This window comes from Macaca nemestrina, chromosome 4 (genome assembly GCF_043159975.1).
Source record: "Macaca nemestrina isolate mMacNem1 chromosome 4, mMacNem.hap1, whole genome shotgun sequence".
In the NCBI taxonomy this organism is placed as follows: domain Eukaryota; kingdom Metazoa; phylum Chordata; class Mammalia; order Primates; family Cercopithecidae; genus Macaca; species Macaca nemestrina.
In genome coordinates this window covers 72,083,740-72,106,290 of record NC_092128.1, presented here as the reverse complement: position 1 = coordinate 72,106,290, position 22,551 = coordinate 72,083,740, and the positions used below count along the sequence as shown (strand labels likewise).

General features: G+C 44.6%; 1 protein-coding gene and 1 long non-coding RNA gene across 3 annotated transcripts; one reads left to right on the top strand and one right to left on the bottom strand.

The window, feature by feature from the left end:
* The first annotated feature begins 11 nt into the window (after positions 1 to 11).
* On the top strand, positions 12 to 17,183 carry LOC139355372 (uncharacterized). Its single transcript, XR_003016629.2, has 4 exons — positions 12 to 676; positions 2,765 to 2,905; positions 6,547 to 6,618; positions 17,066 to 17,183. It is a non-coding gene; the product is annotated as an uncharacterized lncRNA (long non-coding RNA).
* Positions 12,386 to 22,407, bottom strand: LOC105475497 (RNA binding motif protein 48). 2 transcript variants are annotated; one of them, XM_011730814.3, is made up of 5 exons: positions 22,158 to 22,407; positions 21,414 to 21,604; positions 18,511 to 18,656; positions 15,785 to 16,353; positions 12,386 to 13,281 (listed from the first exon to the last, which is right to left on the bottom strand). In XM_011730814.3, exons 1-5 carry the CDS (start codon positions 22,266 to 22,268, stop codon positions 13,195 to 13,197), a joined length of 1,104 nt encoding a protein of 367 aa, XP_011729116.2. In that variant the 5' UTR covers positions 22,269 to 22,407; the 3' UTR covers positions 12,386 to 13,194. The 2 variants fall into 2 exon arrangements, with proteins under 2 accessions (XP_011729116.2, XP_070950937.1); XM_071094836.1 differs by lacking the exon at positions 22,158 to 22,407 and adding an exon at positions 21,898 to 22,131.
* Between the last annotated feature and the right edge of the window lie 144 nt (positions 22,408 to 22,551).

Sequence of the window (22,551 nt, the reverse complement as noted above, 5' to 3'; positions counted from 1 at the left end):
AATAAAGTCTCTTCCTTCTATAACCCGGTGTCTGAGGTGTTTTGTCTGCGGCTAGTCCTGCTACATTTCTTGGTTCCCTGACCAGGAATCAAGGTGATTAACGGATGGTCGAGGCAGCCCCTTAGGCGGCTTAGGCCTGCCCGGCAGAGCATCCCTGTGGGGACTCTGGCTAGCTTAGGCAACGCGAATCCTGAGAGCGCTCCCGGGTAGGCATTTGCTCCGGTGGAACGCCCAGTCAGAGTGGTGCATGCCAAGACCCCGCGGAGGATCAATGCAGCGGCTGAACAACGGGAAGGAACTGGCGCTTGGAGTCTGGACATCTGGAATACAGTAGGACTGGTCCTGGGAACTTGCCCACTCCATTTGAGTGGAAGAGTGGCCTGATCACCCACAGTGTGCCCTTATCGGCACTTTGGTCTGTTTTGATTTTGATTTGGCTTGGCTTGTTTGGAAAAAAAAAAAGGGGGGAGTGACAATGAGTGAATGCTTGTGTTTCAGACAGGCACTGGATGGACAGCGGTCACCGTCCAAAGTGAGTGTTGAGCCCCAAACTGCAGTTCAGTAGGATACCTCAAATGGCTAAGTGGCAGTTCATGCTGGCATCTGGTACCAGCCTGCCTAAGCTAAGAGGATCTAAGATTCCCGCAAGGGAAGCAGCCAGTGACAGGCAAGGCAAGTGAGTAACCCCTTTACCCTTTCCCTTCTTGTGGCATGAGCATTGTTTTTGTCTGGGGGAGGGTGGGGAGTTGGGTGAGAGATAAAGTAAGCCCACTCCATCAGGAACTATGTTAAAGAATTTCAAAAAAGGATTTAATGGAGATTATGGGGTTACTATGACCCCAGGAAAACTTAGAACCTTGTGCCAGATAGATTGGCCAGCATTAGAAGTGGGTTGGCCATCAGAAGGAAGCCTAGACAGGTCCCTTGTTTCAAAGGTATGGCACAAGATAACTGGTAAGCCAGGACACCCAGACCAGTTTCCTTACATAGACACTTGGTTACAGCTGATTTTAGACCCCCCCCACAGTGGTTAAGAGGACAGGCAGCAGCAGTCCTAGTGCTGCTAGGACAGGCATTGGCCATACTAGTGGCAAAGGGACAGTCAAGGAAGAATCCCGCTAAACCTGCAGAGGGAAATCTGCTCCTAAAACCCTGTCCGACCCAACATCAGAGGATTCATGGCAAGAAACGGCACCAGTGCCCCTCCCCCTGCTTTCACCAATAAGGAAGGCCTCCCACTCCTGAGTCCACCGCGCCCAAGCTTCCACAGGCCTACGTACCCCTAGGCCACCCAGAGGCAAAAAGAAAGGATGTGAAGTTTCGGGAAAGACCCCTCCCTTGGCAGCTCATTTGCAACCTAAAACCGGGATACAAATGCCCCTGAGAGAGCAGTGTATACTGGGGTAGATGAGAATGGGCAGATGGTAGAGAGAAATGTTTTTGTGTACCAGCCCTTCACCTCTGCCAATCTCCTCAACTGGAAGAACAACACCCCATCCTATACCGAAAAGCCACAAGATGTAATTGATTTGCTCCAAACTATTATCCAGACCCACAACCCCACCTGGGCTGATTGCCACCAGTTGCTCATGTTCCTCTTTAACACAGATGAAAGGAGGAGAGTGCTCCAAGCAGCAACTAAGTGGCTGGAAGAACATGTTCCAGCTGATTACCAAAACCCCCGAGAATATGTGAGGATCCAATTAGCAGGAACAGACCCCCAGTGGGACCCAAATGAAAGACAGGGTATGCAAAGGCTAAACTGGTACAGGGAAGCCCTTCTGGAAGGGTTAAAGAAGGGAGCTCGAAGGCCACAAATGTTAACAAAGTCTCTGAGAACATTCAAGGAAAGGATGAGAGCCCGGCACAATTCTATGAGACACTATGTGAGGTCTATCATATGTATACTCCCTTTGATCCTGATAGCCCTGAAAATCAGCACATGATTAACATGGCTTTAGTTAGTCAAAGTGCAGAAGACTTTAGAAGAAAACTACAGAAACAGGCTGGGTTTGCAGGTGTGAATACACTTCACAGTTACTGGAGATAGCCAACCAGGTGTTTGTGAATAGAGATGACCGCAGAGATAGCAAACGCCAAACCCAGTGAAATGCTGCCCTGCTAGCTGCAGCTATTAGAGGGATCCCCCCAAAGGGGCCAGAGAGAGGGGGCCTCGAGAAAAAGACCCCGTCTGGCCATCCATGCCTGCAACATAACCAGTGTGCTTACTGTAAGGAAAGAGAACATTGGAAGGACAAGTGCCCCCAGTTGAAAGGGAAACTGTTGGGAACAGGCCCCCCAAATCTGGCCATAAACTGGCCCCAAAACTGGCCATGAACAAAATTTCTGCAGCACTGTGACATGCTCATGATGGCCTTGATGCCCACGCTGGAAGGTTGTCGGTTTCCCAGAATGAGGGCAAGGAACACCTGGCCCACCCAGGGTGGAAAACTGCTCAAGGCATTCTTAAACCACAAACAATAGCATGAGCAATCTGTGCCTTAAGGACATGTTAATGCTGCAGATAACTAGTCAGAACCCATCCCTTTATTTCGGCCCATCCCTTTGTTTCCTGTAAAGAATACTTTTAGTAAATCTATAATCTATAGAAATAATGCTTATCACTGGCTTGCTGTCAATAAGTATGTGGGTAAATCTCTGCTCAAAGCTCTCAGCTCTGAAGGCTGTGAGACCCCTGATTTCCCACTCCTCACTCTATATTTCTGTGTGTGTGTCTTTAATTCCTCTATCACTGCTGGGTTAGGGTCTCCACAACTGAGCTGGTCTCGGCAAGTGGTGCCCATATGTGGGGCTCGAACCCAGGTCAAAGGGTCGCCAGAGCGACAGTTGGAAAACATGGAACTAAGCCGGAGGACACCCAAGTACTCTTAAAGCAATCCACGTGGTGAGTAAGAAGGGAGCTTGGAAGCATCAGGGTAACAGTGGGACAAGTGTGGGCTCTGGTTCGTTCCACCTTGGAACGTTTTCACACTAATGATGAGGAGGGAGGAGAGTATAACGACGTAACAAAAGAAGTAACAGAGCAGGTTTGTTTGCCAGCTAAAGCTAAAGCAGCAAAAGAGGAAGAGGTTCATCCCTACCCTTCTGCACCCCCTTTATTTTGAAGAAAAAGAATGGCCTGACTCTCCAGATCTGTCTTTTCCAGAGGACACTGGGCGAACAGTAGTCGCCCCAGTGACTGTTCAAGCAGCACTGCTCTCAGTTCTATTCAGGCAGGATTCCAGCAAGCTAGAAGAGAGGGTAATTTAGAGGCTTGGCAGTTCCCTGTTAGAATACACCCCCCAGATCAACAGGGAAATATCATAGCTACATTTGAGCCTTTTCCTTTAAAATTACTCAAAAAATTTAAATAAGCTATTAATCAGTATGGACCAGCTTCTCCTTTTGTAATGGGACGGTTAAAGAATGTTGCTGTTTCCAGTCGGATGATTCCTACTGACTGGGACGCTCTTACTTGAGCTTGTCTGACTCCTGCTCAGTTCTTATAATTTAAAACTTAGTGGGCAGATGAAGCTTCCATTCAGGGTACTCTTACACCCAGGCCCAACCTCAAATTAATATAACTGCAGACCAACTTTTGGGGGTTGGCAGCTGGGCTGGTTTAGATGCACAAATGGTTATGCAGGATGATGCCATAGAGCAGCTTAGAGGAATGTGCATTAGAGCATGGGAAAAAAATCACTTCAGGCAGAGAACAATACCCTTCCTTTAGTGCTGTAAAGCAGGGACCAAAAGAACTGTACACGGATTTTATAGCTCAGTTACAGGAGTCTTTTAAAAAGGTGATTGCAGATTTGGCTGCTCAGGATATAGTGTTGCATTTATTAGCTTTTGACAATGCTAATCCTGATTGCCAGGCTGCTCTGCAACCTATTAGAGGGAAAGCACATTTAGTTGATAATATCAAGGCCTGTGACAGTATCGGAGGTAATCTGCAGAAAGTTACTTTGTTGGCATAGGCAATGGCAGGACTGAGAGCAGATAAAGGAAACTCCATTTCCTGGAGCTTGATTTAACTATGGGAAGCATGGTCATACTAAAAAAGAATGTAGAAAAAATCAGTGAGTCAGGCCACCAGATAGTGGAAAAAAGAAAACTGCTGAGCCTGAAATATGTCCAAAATGTAAAAAAGGAAAACATTGGGCCAATCAGTGTCACTCTAAGTTTGATAAAGACGGGAACCCTATTTCGGGAAATGGAATGTGGGGCCCACCCTGGGCCCCATTCCAAACTGGGGCATTTCCGGCTCAGGCCATTCCCTCACCCCTGTACAATATGTGTCCCCCGCCACAGCCAGTAGTGCCGCAGTAGGTTTATGCTGCACAAAAGCTGTGAGCCTTCTGCCTGGGGAACCCCCGCAAAAGGTCCCAATAGAAGTCTGTGGACCCTTGCCAGCAGGGACGACAGGATTTCTTCTAGGAAGGTCTAGTTTAAGTTTAAAAGGAGTACAAATAACATACAGGAGTCATTGATTCAGATTACAATGAGGAAATTCAAATTGTTATATCTACTTCTGTTCCCTGGAAAGCAGAGCCAGGAGAGTGTATAGCACAGCTCCTGATTGTGTGGTATGTGAAAATGGGGAAAAGTGAAATTAAACAAACAGGAGGATTTGTTATAACTGCAGACCAACTTTTGGGGGTTGGCGGCTGGGCTGGTTTAGATGCACAAGTGGTTTTGCAGGGTGATGCCATAGAGCAGCTTAGAGGAGAGTGCATTAGAGCTTGCAAAAAAAATCACTTCGAGGAGAGCAATACCCTTCCTTTAGTGTGTAAAGCAGGGACCAAAAGAACCGTACACGGATAAACAAGGCAAAGCAGCTTATTGGGTGAATCATATTACTGATAAATGTCCTACCTGTGAAATAACTATTCAGGGAAAGAAATTTAAAGGTTTGGTAGATGCAGAAGCGGACACTTCAATCATTTCTGTATAGCACTGGCCGTCTGTGTGGCCAATTCAACCTGCTCAATTTAACATAGTTGGAGTTGGTAAAGTCCCTGAAGTATAACAAAGTAGTATTTTGCATTGTGAAAGGTCCGATGGACAACCTGGGACTATTCAACCAATTATAACTTCTGTACGTATAAATTTATGGGGAAGAGATTTATTACAACAATGGGGAACACAAGTTCTAATTCCAGAACAATTATATAGTCCTCAATGTCAACATATGATGCATGAAATGGGTATGTCCCTGGTATCAGACTAGGAAAAAATTTGCAAGGTTTGAAGGAGCCTCTTCAAGCGGAAAGACAAAGTTCCCCCCAAGGCTTAGGATATCATTTTTAATGGTGCCCAGTGTTAAGCCTCCAGAAGCTATATCTTAAAAATGGTTAACAGATAAGCCAATTTGGATAGAACGATGAGCTAAGTAAAGAGAAACTGGAGGCTTTAGAGGACTTCATTAATGAACAGTTAGAAAAGGGACACATAACTCCGCTGGGTTAGCGTGTCTATGACCCAGCTGGTCTCGGCCGGAAACAAAGTGGCTGTGAGCCGGAGGCATCAGACAAGGACGAAGGGGCCTTGTTTAATCTGGCAGAAGGGTTTCTGGACTGAGGGGGACTGGGCTCATGTGCCCCCAAAGAGCCCATGGTCAAAGATGACAATCGGGGGCAAGAATATTGATTTTCTTATCGACACTGGTGCTGAACATTCAGCAGTAACCACCCAGGTCGCCCCCTTATCCAAAATGCCTATTGATATAATTGGAGCCACAGGGGTTTCAGCAAAGCAAGCTTTCCATTTGCCCTGGACCTGCACAGTGGGAGGTATTCACCATGTTCCTGTATCTGCCTGACTGACCCTTGCCTTTACTAGGAAGGGATGTACTTAGCAAGTTGAGAGCCACTATCTCTTTCACAAAGCACGGCTCTTTACAGCTAAAGTTACCTGGAATGAGAGTCATCATGGCCCTTATAGTTCCTCGGGAAGAGGAATAGAGACTCTTCTTAAAATTAATAGTCCTTTATCTCCATGGAACACTCCCCTCCTGCCTATTCCCAAGCTAGGGACCAAGGACTACAGGCCGGTACAGGACTTGCCTTGATCAACCAAGCTACGGTGACTTTGCACCCAACGGTACCTAACCCGTACACATTGTTTGGGTTGCTGCCAGCTGAGGACAGCTGGTTCACCTGCTTGGCCCTAAAAGACCCTTTCTTTAGCATCAGGCTAGCCCCTGAGAGCCGAAAACTGTTTGCCTTTCTGTGGGAGGATCTCGGGCCAGGTGTCACCACTCAGTACACTTAGACCCGGCTTCCCCAAGGGTTCAAGAACTCCCCCACCATCTTCGGGGAGGCATTGGCTCGAGACCTCCAGAAGTTTCCCGCCAGAGACCTAGGCTGTGAGTTGCTCCAGTGTGTCAACAACCTCCTGCTGGGACACCCCATGGCAGTCGGGTGCGCCAAGGGAACGGATACCCTGCTCCGGCACTTGAAGGACTGTGGGTATAAGGTGTCCAAGAAAAGAGCTCAGATCTGCCAACAGCAGGTACATTACCTGGAATTTACTATCCGACAGGGAGACCGCAGCCTGGGATCAGAAAGACAGCAAGTCATCTGCAACCTACTGGCGCCTGAGACCAGAAGGCAGGTGAGAGAATTCTTAGGAGCTGTGGGGTTCTGGAGGTTGTGGATCCCAAACTTTGCAGTATTGGCTAAGCCCCTGTATGGAGTCACAAAGCAGGAAATAAGGAACCTTTTGAATGGGGGTCCCAACAGCAACGAGCTTTTCATGAGTTAAAAGAGAAACTCATGTTGGCCCCAGCCCTGGGGCTGCCTGACCTGACAAAGCCTTTTACACTGTATGTGTCAGAGAGAGAAAAAATAGCAGTTGGAGTTTTGACCCAGACTGTGAGGCCCTGGCCAAGGTTGGTGGCCTACCTCTCTAAACAACTAGACGGGGTTTCTAAGGGTTGGCCCCTCGTTTGAGGGCCTTGACAGCAACTGCCCTGCTAGCACAAGAAGTGGATAAACTAACTCTTGGGCAAAACCTGAACATAAAGGCCCCCCGTGCTGTGGTGATTTTAATGAATACCAAAGGACATAATTGGCTAATGAATGCTAGGCTAACTAGGTACCAAAGCTTGCTCTGTGAGAATCCCCACCATTGAAGTTTGCAACACCCTGAACCCCACCACCTTGCTCCCAGTATCAGAGAGCCCAGCTGAACATAACTGTGTAGAGGTAGGTGTTGGACTCAGGTTATTTTAGCAGGCTTGGCCTCCGAGATCATGCTTGGGCATCAGTAGACTGGGAGCTGTATGTGGCAGGAGCAGCTTCGTCAACCCACAAGGAGAGGTGTGTGTGGGATATACAGTGGTAACCCTGGACGCTGTCATTGACGTCAAATCATTGCCCCAGGGCACTTCAGCCCAGAAGGCCAAACTCATTGCTTTAATTCAGGCCTTAGAGCTAAGTGAAGGTAAGACTATAAACATTACACTGACTCTCGGTATGCCTTTTTAACTCTCCAAGTGCATGGGGCATTGTACAAGGAAAAGGCCTGTTGAACTCTGGGCAAAAAGACATAAAGTATCAGCAAGAGATCCTGCAATTATTAGAGGCAGTGTGGAAGCCCCAAAAGGTGGCAGTCATGCACTGCAGAGGACACCAGTGAGCTTCCACCTTGATTGCCTTGGGGAACTCCTGAGCTGACTCAGAGGCTCTAAAAGCAGCATCCACCCCCTACCAGGCAGCAGTCACAGCCCCTCTTCTCCCTTAGGCACCTGACCTTGTATCTACTCATTCTAAAGAGAAGGACTTTCTCCAGGCAGACGGAGGGCAGGCGATAGAAGAGGGATGGATCTGGTTATGGGACAGAAGAATAGCCGTGCCGCAGTTGCTAGGAGCCGCAGTCGTACTGGCTGTACACAAGACTACCCACCTAGGCCAAGAGTCACTTGAAAAGTTGTTAAACCGGTACTTCTACATCTCTGGCATCTGTCAGCCCCTGCCAAAACAGTGATGCAGCAGTGTGCCACCTGCCGACAGCACAATGCTAGGCAAGGTCCAACCGTCCCGCCCGGCATACAAGCTTACGGAGCAGCCCCCTTCGAAGATCTCCAAGTACACTTCACCGAGATGCCCAAATGTGGAAGTAACAAGTATTTGCTAGTTCTAGTGTGCACATACTCTGGGTGGGTGGAGGCCTATCCAACATGGACTGAGAAATCTCGTGAAGTAACCCGTGTGCTTCTCCGAGATCTCATCCCTAGGTTTGGACAGCTCGGACAATGGGCCGGCGTTTGTGGCTGATTTGGTACAGAAGACAGCAAAAGTATTGGGGATCATATGGAAACTACATGCTGCTTACCGACCACAGAGTTCCGGAAAGGTGGAGCGGATAAATCGGACTATCAAAAATAGTTTAGGGAAAGTGTGTAAAGAAACAGGATTAAAGTGAGTACAAGCTCTCCCTATGGTATTGTTTAAGATTAGATGTACCCCTTCTAAAAAAAAAAACAAGGTATTCCCCTTATGAGACATTATATCATAGGCCTCCTCCCATACTGCGGAAATTCCCAGGCCCTCCTCCAGAGCTAGGTGAAATTGAGTTACAACGACAGCAACAGGCTAAAGCCTGTTTTCCCTAAAGGGAAAATTACATAATTTCAGCCTGGGTAAATGAGAGGTGCCCTGTCAGCTTATTCTCCCCAGTTCACCATTTCTCCCCAGGTGATATGGTGTGGATCAAGGATTGGAATGTAGCCCCCTTGCGACCACAGTGGAAAGGACCCCAGACCATCATCTTGACCACTCCCACAGTCATAAAGGTAGAGGGAATCCCCGCCTGGATCCACCACAGCCGTGTAAAACTTGCAGCACCTGAGACATGGGAGGCGAGACTAAGCCCAGACAACCCCTGCAAAGTGACTCTGAAGAGGACAACAAGCCCTAATCCAGTCAAAACCAGAAGCTGACTGGTCCACACACAGCTGAAGCATGAGGAAATTCATCATGGGACTCATTTTCCTTAAATTTTGGACTTGTACAGTAAGGACTTCAACTGACCTTCCTCAGACTGAGGATTGTTCCCGGTGTATACATCAAGTCACTGAGGTAGGACAAAAGGTTGCTGCAGTCCTATTATTTTATAGTTATTATGAGTGTATCGGGACTCTAAAAGGAAATTGTTTGTATAATGCTACTCTATACAAGGTATGTAGCCCAGGAAGTGACCAGCCTGATGTGTGCTATAACCCATCTGAGCCCCCTATGACTACCGTTTTTGAAATAAGATTGAAGACTGGCAGCTGGGGAAAAGCTGATACAAGTAAAGTAATAACTAGAACAGAAGAAAAAGGAGTCCCCAAACAAATTATCTTAGAACTTGACGCCTGTACAGCAATCAACAGTGACCTGTATGGAAATGGAAAAAGATGTGGCTCTCTAGATTGGGAAAGGGGCTATATAGTAGAAAATAAGTTTGTTTGTCATGAATTAGGACTGTGTAGTGATGAATGTAGTTACTGGTCCTGTGTCATTTAGGCCACCTGTAAAAAAGATGAGGACCCTGTCCGCCTTCAAAAAGGAAAGAATAACTTCCTGCACTAGAGGTCACTGTAACCCATTAGAACTACTAATTACCGGCCGGGCGCGGTGGCTCATGCCTGTAATCCCAGCACTTTGGGAGGCCGAGACAGGCGGATCACGAGGTTGGGAGATCAAGACCATCCTGGCTAACATGGTGAAACCCTGTCTCTACTAAAAATACAAAAAATTAGCCGGGCATGTTGGCAGGAGCCTGTAGTCCCAGCTACTTGGGAGGCTGAGGCAGGAGAATGGCGTGAACCCAAGAGGCAGAGCTTGCAGTGAGCCAAGATTGCGCCACTGCACTCCAGCCTGGGCAACAGAGTGAGACTCTATCTCAAAAAAAAAAAAAAAAGATAAACTGCTAATTACCAATCCCCTTGATCCCCCGTGGAAAACAGGAGAGTATGTAACTCTAGGAATCAATGGAACTGGACTGGATCCCCGAGTAAATATTTTAGTCCAAGGGGAAGTCCACAGGTGCCCTCCCAAACCAGTGTTTCAGACCTTTTCTGATGAGCTGAATCTGCCAGCACCAGAGCCTCCACAAAAAAAGTCAAATAACTTGTTTCTCCAGTTAGTAGAAAATGTAGCTCATTCCCTCAATGTTACTTCATAGCTATATGTGGGGGAACCACTTGTGAAACCGATGGCCTTGGGAAGCCTGAGAATTGGTGCCTACTGATCCAGTTCCTGACATAGTCCTAGTCCAGGAGGCCCAAACTAGCAACTTCTGGGTCTTGAAAACCTTGATTATTGGACAATACTGTATAGCTAGAGAAGGGAAAGACTTCACCATCCCTGTAAGAAGGCTCAATTGTCTAGGACAGAAGCTGTGTAACAGCACAACAGGGACAGTCACCTGTTGGGGGCTAACCATACTGAAAATAACCCATTCAGTAAGTTTCCTAAGTTGCTGTTCGGGCCCATCCAGAATTTCATCGGGACTGGATGGCTCCCACTGGACTGTATTGGATATGTGGGCATAGAGCCTACACCAAATAACCTGACCAATGGACAGGGAGTTGTGTCATTGGCACCATTAAGCCATCCTTTCTCCTACTGCCCGTAAAAACAGGTGAGCTCCTAGGTTTCCCTGTCTATGCCTCCTGAAAAAAAGGAGCACAGCTATAGGAAATTGGAAAGATGAGTGGCTCACATAGTACTACAGGCCTGCCACGTGGGTGCAAGACACCTCGTGGGGATACCAAACGCCCATCTACATGCTCAACTGGATCTTTTTTTTTTTTTCTTGAGACGGAGTCTTGCTCTGTCGCCCAGGCTGGAGTGCAGTGGCTGGATCTCAGCTCACTGCAAGCTCTGCCTCCTGGGTTTATGCCATTCTCCTGCCTCAGCCTCACGAGTAGCTGGGACTACAGGCGCCCGCCACCTCGCCCGGCTAGTTTTTTGTTTTTTTTTTAGTAGAGTCGGGGTTTCACCGTGTTAGCCAGGATGGTCTCGATCTCCTGACCTCGCGATCCGCCCGTCTCGGCCTCCCAAAGTGCTGGGATTACAGGCTTGAGCCACCACGCCCGGCCGCTCAACTGGACCTTACGGTTACATGCCGTCTTAGAAATAATCACTAATGGAACTGGCAGAGCTTTGACTCTTAGCCTGGCAGGAAACCCAAATGAGAAATGCCATCTATCAGAGTAGATTGGCCTTAGACTATTTGCTGGCAGCTGAAGGAGTCGTCTGTGGAAAATTCATTGACCAATTGCTATCTGCAAATAGATGATCAAGGACAAGTAGTTGAAGATATAGTTAGAGACATGACAAAGCTGGCACATGTGCCTGTGCAGGTTTGGCATGGGTTTGATCCTGGATCCCTGTTTGGAAAGTGGTTTCCAGCTCTAGGAGATTTAAAACTCTTATAATAGGTATAGCAGTAGTGATAGGAACCTGCCTATTGCTCCCTTGATTGTTAGTCATATTTCTCTAACTACTAAGAAGTTGTTACTACCTTGATTCATCAGAAAACTTCAGCACAAGTGTATTACATGGATCACTATCGATCTGTCTCACAGGAGGACCTGGGTAGTGAAGAGGAGAGTGAGAACTCCCACTAGTGAGTGAGGTTCTCAAAGAGGGGAATGAGGAGAGGCCATTTCTCTTACAGTCTCCTGTCTCTGAAGAAAAGGAGGAAGTAAAAGCTGAAAAACAACACGAATGAAGTCAGTAGCAAAACCAACCTACGCCACTGACCAGGCCTGAGGTTAAAGATTAATCCCCCAATTCTAACCACATGTGTTACCTATAGATCACTTGCTCAATCTATCATGATCCTTTCACGTGGACCCCCTTAGAGTTGTAAGCCCTTAAAAGGGCCAGAACTTTTTCTTCAGGCAGCTCGGCTCTTGAGACGCAAGTCTGCCAACACTCCCGGCCAAATAAAGCCTCTTCCTTCTATAACCCGGTGTCTAAGGGGTTTTGTCTGCGCTTGTCCTGCTACAAGTAAATCATAGCTGAAACGGAACCTTATTAACTGGTATGTTCAAATTCAATCTACTAGGCAAGAGGCCATTAAAGATAGGGAGAAATGAAAACAACATGCCATGGTATGGACCTTCTCAAGTTATTTTTACCGGTAAAGAAAATGGCCAGGTGTAGTGGGTCACACCTGTAATCCTAGTACTTTGGGAGGCCAAGGTGAGTGGATCACTTGAGCCCAGGAGTTCAATACCTGCCTGGGCAACACAATGAGACCCTGTCTCTACTAAAAAGAAAAAGAAAATGGAGACAGCCTAGATGTACTGAAATTTCCAATTATGTGACCCACTGACAGAAAAAAGTGTGGATATGCCAGAAGCAGTAACAGAAGTCTAGAATTTATAAATACTGATTTATTTTTGGATTGCCACAGGTCAAGCAAATTCTTCTTAAAAGTTAATTAAAGCATATAAGATTCTAATTTCAGCTTTGTTCTAATAGTTAATCTACTTTTTACCTCACAGAATTGTCTTGATTTTGAAATCCTGGCATTCGGAAACACCCTGACTTCTAGTGTTTCAATGGCTCATTCAATACTTTTATTATAATCAGAAACAGATGCTGGTTGCCTATCGTTATTGTAGTTTCCATATTTGCTTCAATTAATTTACATATAATTACTGTACATGAGAGGTAATGTTATGACAAGAATAGTTTCTGCAACATTAAGTATGGGTCGAAAAAAAAAGAAAAGGGCCAGGCATGGTGGCTCATGCCTGTAATCCCAGCACTTTGGGAGGCCGAGGTGGGAGGATCACGAGGTCAGGAGTTCGAGACCAGCCTGACCAATATGGTGAAACCCCATTTCTACTAAAAAAGCACAAAACTTGGCCAGGAATGGTGGTGTACGCCTGTAATCCCAGCTACTCAGGAGGCTGAGGCAGGAGAATTGCTTGGACCCGGGAGGTGGAGGTTGCGGCGAGCTGAGATCATGCCATTGCATTCCAGCCTGGGCAAAAGAGCAAGACTCCATCTCCCAAAAAAAAAAGAAAGAAAGAAATGACTTTAGATAAATAGCTTGAATGAAATTACAAAGAGGAGTGCATTAAAAAATACCAGCAGTAAAATCTCTAGAAGAATTAAAATGACAGGCTAAAAATAAATAATAAATGTTCTTTTCAGGAAGTACTAATTTGCTGCTGGCACTCTATATTCTTCTTCTTTGTTTTAATGGATGACTTGTATGTACATCTTCCGGCTTGTCCTCTGGACGCTTTGGCACAGATGAAATTACCTAATTAAAAAAAAAGAACCATTAAAATTTAGTTTCTATAGCACAGGAGTAAAGCTATTAGAAGAGGTAAGACTACATCCAATAGTTCAATCCTTGATGTGGCTTTTGAGGCAGAGTTGGTTTAAGTTCAAGGTCCAGCCTATGACCTAGGCACAGAGTGAAGTTTTCTGTTCAAACACTGATAAGAGTAAAATTTCTTTTTTTTTTTTTTTTTTCTTTTTTTGAGACGGAGTCTTGCTCTGTCGCCGAGACTGGAGTGCAGTGGCCGGATCTCGGCTCACTGCAAGCTCCGCCTCCCGGGTTTACGCCATTCTCCTGCCTCAGCCTCCCGAGTAGCTGGGACTACAGGCGCCCGCCACCTCGCCCAGCTATTTTTTTGTATTTTTTACTAGAGACGGGGTTTCACCGGGTTAGCCAGGATGGTCTCGATCTCCTGACCTCGTGATCCGCCCGTCTCGGCCTCCCAAAGTGCTGGGATTACAGGCTTGAGCCACCGCGCCCGGCCGAGAGTAAAATTTCTAAAGCTACTTAAAAAGAAAAAAAATTTGGAGGAAGAAAAGTGAACATATGCTCCACTTTAACATTCCTTTATAGATCTAAAGTCACTTGTTATATTACAGATTCAGATAGATATCCTGGTTTTGCATTCTTGAAACACTGATAATGTTTGATAGATTTGGGGGGATGAAAACATTTGGAGAAATGAGCAGGAAGCAGTATAATCCTCAATTTCCTAGGAGAAAAAGGAAAGGCAAACACACTATCAGAGAGAGTGTACAATAAGCCAAAGCAAAGAAAGTGTCTTCATTTTTTTTTTTTTGTTCTACTATTTCTGGACCTAGAATTTGGACTTCACATGTTTTTCTTTAAAATGTAATCAGCTCTGGCTGAGACAGCTGCGTATCTATGTCTATGCCTCAGTTCAGCTGCAACTGAAGGAAGGAAGGAAGGGTGGAAGCACAAACTGAAAACCTTTTTTTTTTTTTTTTTTTTTTTTGAGACAGGGTCTCACACTGTCACCCAGGCTGGAGTGCAGTGGCATGATCCTGGCTCACTGCAACCTCCGCCTCCCAGATTCAAGTGATCCTTCCACCTTAGCTTCCCAAGTAGTTACAAGAGTGCACCACCACGCCTGGCTAATTTTTGTATATTTATGGTAAAGATGGGGTTTCATCACATTGGTCAGGCTGCTCTCAGACTCCTGGGCTCAAGCAGTCTGCTCACCTCAGCCTCCCACCTCAGCCTCCCAAAGTGCTGAGATTATTGGTGTGAGCCACTGTCCCCAGCCTAAACTGAAAAACTAAAGGCGGCTTCAAAACTGTGCCCATGGATTTTAATTATTAATAAATAATGCCTCTTTAATCAGATGTTTTCAGGTAAAAAATGTACATATAAGAAATTAAGCTACCTGAGCCTCCCTTAATCACATTGTAAAATACGAGTAAAACCATGTGAAAAGCACTTTCTGCATCTTGGAGTAAGTATAAGAGAATGTCATAACCCTCAGTTTATGATTTGTAACAGTAGCCCCTACCCCATCCCACAAAAAGGTGTCTTTCGAAAGCTAACTCAGATGTTAACTTTATTTGTGCTTAGGAAATGGAAGATGATTATATAAATGACATAAAAAAAAAAGACTACCTAGGCAGCACAATCTGATCCTGATCATTTAAGAAGTCTACATTTGAGGCCGGGCGCGGTGGCTTATGCCTGTAATCCCTGTAATCCCAGCACTTTGGGAGGCTGAAGCGGGTGGATCACGAGATCAGGAGATCGAGACCATCCTGGATAATATGGTGAAACCTCGTCTCTACTAAAAAATACAAAACACTTGCCCTGGCATGGCGGCGGGCACCTGTAGTCCCAGCTACTTGGGAGGCTGAGGCAGGAGAATGGTGTGAACCCAGGAGGCAGAGCTTGCAGTGACCGTAGATCCTGAGCGACAGAGTGAGACTCTGTCTCCAATAAATAAATAAATAAATAAATAAATAAATAAATAAATAAAATAAAATAAAATAAAGTCTATATTTGAAATGCATACCTAGAGGCCCAATTTTTAGAAATCTCACCTTCTATTGCTCTTTATCACAAAAGCAAATTAAGCATTTTACTTTGATATAAACTGTAATAACTCTAAATCTGAGAGAAATGGAATTTTCCTTCTCAACTTTGGCTCATATTAGAACTACTTGGGGAGCTTTTAACAAAAATGGCAGGCCTGGGCACCACTCTCACAGATTGATTTAATTAGCTGAAACCACTGCTTTAATATTTTGTATCTACAGTGATATAAAATGTCTGTTCATTGTTTAAAGCAAGTATTAACAGTTCAAAGCAAATAAAATGTTAGCCAAATTCAGTTATTTCAACAGAGAACTATAGAAAAACACATCAAAAAACTAAAAAGTGAAAAAAATTACAATACTATTGTTCCCACAAATAATTCCCCATTTAGTCCTATAACCAAATCGTCTCTTAGAACAGTTTTTAAAAATAACCTTACCTCTTTAAGTTTATTCCGAATTAAATTCGCAGTTGTATTCAATGAGTCATCGTGCATATCCACTTTAGACATGTCTGGTAACAGAGGTCCAATCATAACCTCATTACTACCTGAGTTTGTTTCAAGAAAAGTTCCAAGTTTACGATCATCTTCTCTTCTTCTTTTGCGCTCCTGCAGTTGTGTTGTCCTAGGCATAAATCTGTCAACTGCCTCTGAAGACGTAATAGCCTTTTGCGCACCAGGGTAGGCCACTGAGTTCTTAAAAGTGTTTATCTGTGTTTTCTGCAAAGAGTCATTGTGGTTATAATGCCCCATTGTTTTATGATGATTTCTACCATCCTTAGAGGAGTTTGATGCTCTGTCCACATGTCCCCCGGATGAACACATACATTTTGAGGAGAAATAACATAAAGGCAATGCACAGGAATACGGAAGATAAGGATTTGAGTTCCCTGCAGAAGTGTTCAAAGCAGCTTTACAAAAGCCAGACATCTCTGAGTGGAAGTCTTGTCTAAAATCCTCTCTGTCTTTATGCTCTGTAACCAATTTCTTCTTTGTCACGTTATGGTCTTTATATTACAATTTAAAAGTTGAGGGAAAGAGAAACATAAGTGGTTAATTTATTGTTTTCATCATTGAGAATCATGTAATTTTAAAAAATCACTTAAAAATGTTAACAAATTATACTCCAAAAAAACTGTTTCTTGAGAAGGGAATATATTCACATGGTTTAAAACCTAAAACGGATAAAAAGATATACAGCATCAAGTGTCACCCTTTCCTTGCACTCCATGGGTCTGGTTTCATCCCCATAAGTAATCACTATTGTTTTTTATTTATCTGTTCAGTAAGTTTTACTTTGCCACCTTTCTCCCATTCTTTTTCTCCCCACTAAAAAAGGTAAATGTAATATCCATTTCTCTGCACCTCTGCATTTTCCATTTCACTGTAGATCTTATATAGGTTTTCCATCACTATACAGAAAGTTTTTTTTTTTTTTTTTTTAACAATTTCAGAGTATTCCACTATCTGGATGTATCATGCTCCTTAGCTTGTGTTTGTCAGTTACTAAAGAAAGCACTATGCTTGTCCCACTTCTAGGGCTGGCAAGGTCCTCTTCCCTGGTTTACTCTCCCAAAAGCAGTCTACAACATGGAGTGTGGAAGATGTGGTAAAGATGAAATTGGCTATGTGTTGATGATTGTTGATGTTAATATTAATATTAATACATGGGAGATGTGTTAACTTAGTCTTTCTGCCTTTGTGTTTTGAAATTTCCAGGCCGGGCACAGTGCCTCACGCCTGTAATCCCAGCACTTTGGGAGGCTGAGGCAGGTGGATCACGAGGTCAGAAGATCAAGACCATCCTGGCTAACACGGCAAAACCCCGTCTTTACTAAATATACAAGAAATTAGCCGGGCGTGGTGGCAGGCGCCTGTAGTCCCAGCTACTCGGGAGGCTGAGGTAGGAGAATGGCGTGAACCTAGGAGGCGGAGCTTGCAGTGAGCAGAGATCACGCCACTGCCCTCCAGCCTGGGGGACAGAGCTAGACTCCGTTTCAAAATAATAATAATAATAATAACAGTAACTTCCATAATAAGAGTTTTTGAAAAGTAAGACCAAGTATACAAATGCATCGCACAGATGCTGAAATGCTGATGAAAGACAGCTTAACTGAAGTGTCCAAGGCCAAGCAAGTCAGGTTTAATTCTGAGATCAGCAGCACGGCAAAAAGATCTTAAGAGGAAGGGGAGCAAATAATGAAGATAACCCTAGGCTGTCACACCAACACTGAGATAATTAAAGCAGTTAAAAAGTAAGCTCTGGAGAAAGAGTCCAAAGCTTGGGTTTTAATCCTTATTTTTGTCCTTAATTCATCTCTAATAATATAGGCCGGTCACAAACTTTCTGAGACTTAGTTTCCTCACCAAGAAAAATTAGGACACAGGTCAGATAATGTCAAAGGTCTTTCTCCACATTAATGTTTTATAATGTCCTTTGTCATACAAACACATTAAGTTTTCCTGGTGCTATTTATTTACTTATCTTACAAGTTAGACTTCAATGGATACAGATGACTGGGGATTCTCAACAGCTCTCTTGCCAGATTTCTGAGTAAGTTTTCCAAGAGTTTTCCCACTTTATTTCTCTCTACCACTATCTGGTAGAAGGGGCATATGGGGGCATTTAGTCAATTGCTGGTCAAAAGTAGAACTTCTCCATGATTAGCAGTGACAACTAGTCTGCAAATCATAACTGCTTCTCACTGCATTCTGGTCAAAGCCTTAATTCCTTAGCATGGGACACAAGGCCCTTCATGATTCACTTCTTATCCACTTTTCTAAACTTATCTCTCACTGAAACCTTTGAGCTTTGGTTATACTGTATTAACTAAATTTCCTTAAATGCATGATGCTCATTTATTCCTCTAAACACTTAAACATCCTGCCTGGCTTGCCTTTCCATCTTTTCCTCTCCCTTTTAGTTAATGTCTACTTATCCTTCAAATTTCAGCCACTTCTCACATACTGTAGGAAGTCTTCTATGAACCAACATTTCTCCCTTCGCAACCCAGATTATGTAGTGTGCTGTAGAGAACCCTTACAGTTACTGAATACTGTGATGCTTTACTTGCCTCTCCTCCCACTAGACTAGGAATTGCATGATGATACACCTGGCAGAGTACCTGACATACAGGAGGCATTTAGCAATATGCTTTCCATACCTTTATTTTCAGTAGTTTTTACTACATATGCCTTCCGCACTTGTAGTTTTTTTCTAGTTTCTTCAACTGTTTCAAATTCTGGCGCATAGCACACATGAAGCAATCCACCGAAGAAACTCTGTTCATCCATTTTTCTCTTGGCTGTCCTGAATGGAAATACAAGATAGCATGGTTTTTTAATCTAGATTTACTTGGGATGAAAGCTTAACTAGTATACAATATCTGGATCTAAAGAGCAAAGTCCAACTTTTGCTATGTGTATATATATCCTGTGGATTGGGAATTAAGATGCTCTGCTTGTGGACAGTATTCATCCCATTGTTCGAGTATGTACTTAGAGCCTCCCCTTTTCTTCCCTTCGAGCCTCTTTGTTCCCTAGTCTTTAAACAACTAAGGACCCAGCTGGTTGGCCTGAAGTATATAAACTGTGGTCATAAAATAGAGCTTTTCTCTATGGCCCTGAAGAGTTACTTCATACCCAATTAAGCTTTTTCAGCACAATGTATTTCTGTAATGGGATTCTTGCCTTAAAAATCAGATGAAAAATACTATAATCATAAAACGTTCAATAACTGAGGAACTATTAAACATATAACAATGAGAAAATGAGAAGAATGTTATTCAGTCAATAAATACTTACTAAACATCTATGATTGGCCAGGTACTACAATAAATTTAACTACTTCTGTATCCAGGGATAATGATAAATACTTGCTCAGATTTTACCATATGCCAGGCAATGTTGTAAGTGCTTCACTTGAATTAACACCTAACAACAACCCTGTAATGAAACGGAAGCGCTGGGACATTACATAACTTAGCCATGCTCATACTCTGGTTTGAGGAGCAAGGATTCAAATCCAGATGTCTTACTTCAGAGCCTACTAGACTAGGTACTTTGGAAAACAGAAAAGCTCGAGAAAATATTTCTCTAACCATGAGAGCTGGCAGATTGGTTAAGCAAGTGAGATTACATATAACAGCAGCCTGAGAAAACCACACATGACCCAGTAAAATCAAGTGCTTTTGTGGTAGATTATGACTTCTATTGATAGCACATGAAAGAAAATATGAATTGTAATAGCCAGAGAAGGATGGGTCTCAGAGCAGATTAGTGAGGAGAACAGAGATCAACAAACATAAAAATAGATAAGGCATTGCATACTTCAGCCTTTTTGGAGCAGAGGGTTTATGTCACATAGAAGGCCGGAAAACACTGAGTCAATTTGCAGAAAGGAGTAACAGTAGAAACCACAATAGCTAATGCTTACTGTATTCTGACCAGGAGGCACTCTGCTAAACCCTTTATATGGATTATCTCATTTCATCCTCATACAACCTCAAGAAGTAGATAGGTCCCTTTACCATATAGATTTTACGGAACAGGAAAAACTTAAACAGGTTAAATAACTTGTCCAAGATCACAAAGCTAGTAAGCAGTGGAAATGGAAAACTTACTCCAAATCCAACATTTTTTTTTCTTTTGAGACATAGTCTCACTCCATCACCCAGGATGGAGTGCAGTGGTCCATAAATGACTCACTGCAACCTCCACCTCCTGGGCTCAACTGATTCTCCCACCTCAGCCTCCCAAGTAGCTGGGACTACAGGAATGCACTACCACGCCCACCTTGATTTTTGTATTTTTAGCAGAGGTGAGGTTTTGCCATGTTGGCCAGTCAGGTCTCGAACTCCTGGGCTCAAGCTGTCTGCCCACCTTGGCCTTCCATAGTGCTGGGATCAAATTCAACTTTTTTTTCTTTTCTTTTCTTTTTTTCTGGGACAGTCTCACTCTTTCCAGGCTGGAGTGCAATGGCATGATCTTGGCTCACTGCAACCTCTACTTTCTGGGTTCAAGTGATCCTTGTGCCTCAGCCTCCCCAGGAGCTGGGATTAAAGGCTTGCACCAACACAGCTAATTTTTGTATTTAGTAGAGTCAGGGTTTCACCATGTTGGCCAGACTGGTCTTGAACTCCTGACCTCAGGTGATCCGCCTACCTCCACCTCCCAAACTGCTGGGATTACAGGTGTGAGCCACATGCCTGGCGCCAAACCCAAATTTTTTTTTTTTTTTTTTTTTTTTTGAGACGGAGCCTCGCTCTGTCATCCAGGCTGGAGTGCAGTGGTGTGATTTCTGCTCACTGCAATCTCCACCTCCCGGGTTCAAGCAATTCCCATGCCTCAGCCACCTGAGTAGCTGGGACTACGGGTCTGCACCACCACACCCGGCTAATTTTTGTATTTTTAGTAGAGCCGGGGTTTCCATCATGTTGGCCAGGCTGGTCTTGAACCCCTGACCTCAAGTGATCTGCCTGCCTCGGTCTCCCAAAGTACTCTGATTACAGGCGTGAGGCGTGAGTTATTGGAGCCCAGCCCTCAAACCCATTTTTTTTTTCTTTGAGGCGGAGATCCCCTCTTGTTGCCCTGGCTGGAGTGCAATGGCGCAATCTCGGCTCACTGCAACCTCTGCCTCCTGGGTTCAAGCAATTCTCCTGCCTCAGCTTCCTGAGTAGCTGGGATTACAGGTATGCGCCACTAGACCCGGCTAATTTTGTATTTTTAGTAGAGACGGGGTTTCACCATGTTGGCCAGGCTGGTCTCAAACTCCTCACCTCGTGATCCGCCTGCCTCGGCCTCCCAGAGTGCTGTGATTGCAGGCGTAAGCCACCGTGCCTGGCCAAACCCAACTTTTACTCTACCACGCTACAGGACATTAAATTGTTAAGCATGGGATGTGATGGATACAGTGTTTCAGTAAAGTTAACCTGTAAAAAGGCTGTAGGAAGATATGCTAGATTACATTTTGGGGTAATTCAGATATGAATGAGGGAAACTTGGGGCCAAAATGACAGAAATATGAATGGAGGAAATGAAACGAGTCATTGCTTAACTTGCACCTTACCTTGCACTTTGTAAGTTCATAAATTTAATAAGATAAACTTCAGTAAAGTCTTCTGCTGGGTATTCATCTAGCGCATTGTACTGTTCAATTGCACCATATAAAGCGAATCGCTCAACTAATTCCTTCATGACTCCCACAGCAGGAACTCCTTGTATTAATAAGTACTGAGATTCCAAATTGATTGTATATACCTGAAAGAAATGCATAGTTATTAAACGTATTTCGCAAATAAGCCTAGGACGAATCTGCCTCTATTTTTTTTTTTAAACAGAACTTTGAAAACAAGAAATAATCTGTTCAACCCAGTCAGCAAAAAACACAAAATAAAATTTCTGCCATTCCCTCTGCATAAAGAGTAACAGTCCATGTGAGAGGCTACCTAAGGCATATAACAGACTACCTTCAGTCGACATTTTTTTCCAGAAATTGAGTCGGCAGAAGTCACTGGGAACAATCACTCAACGAATATTCACTGAGCGCTTACCTGTGCCAAGTAGTACTGTAAACACTGAAGATCCAATGACTAAAACCAAGCCCTATTCTCGTGGAGTTGATGTTCTAATAGTTGACCAAAAGGGTAGTGAGAATCTTTGGTACCTGGCCCAGGGTTCTTCACGCCAGCTCTAATGAGCGACAGATCTGACGGAAGCCTTGTCGTGCCTTTATTTCCGTAGGTTAGCCATATGGCGCTAGCGCTCACAAAAAGCTACCGAGGAGAGCGAATGAAACCAAAAATCACTTTACCTTGACAGCACGAGGCCGTCGTCCCTCCCGATATTTGGCCCGCGTGTCGCACACCGCCCTCTGGACGTGGTGGTCAAATAAACTCCCTAACTCCCCACCGCTGGACGCCATCTTGCCTACTTTGATCCTCGCAGGGAGGACAACATCCGCCCTGCTGACCTCCCTTTTATCCAATAAGAGAGCGGGATGAGTTAAGGAGCGTCAGGATTGGCTGAAGAATCGACAGCGTCGGCCATCGTTTCCTGCGTGCGAGGATTTGATGAACGAGGTGCCGCCCCCGAGCGGCTTGGCGGAGACGCGCGGTGGGTGAAAGAAGCTTTCTTGTCCCACCCCACTACAGGCTTACGGCGAGACGCGCAGCGGGGAGAGGGGGCGGGGCCTCAGGGGGCGGGGC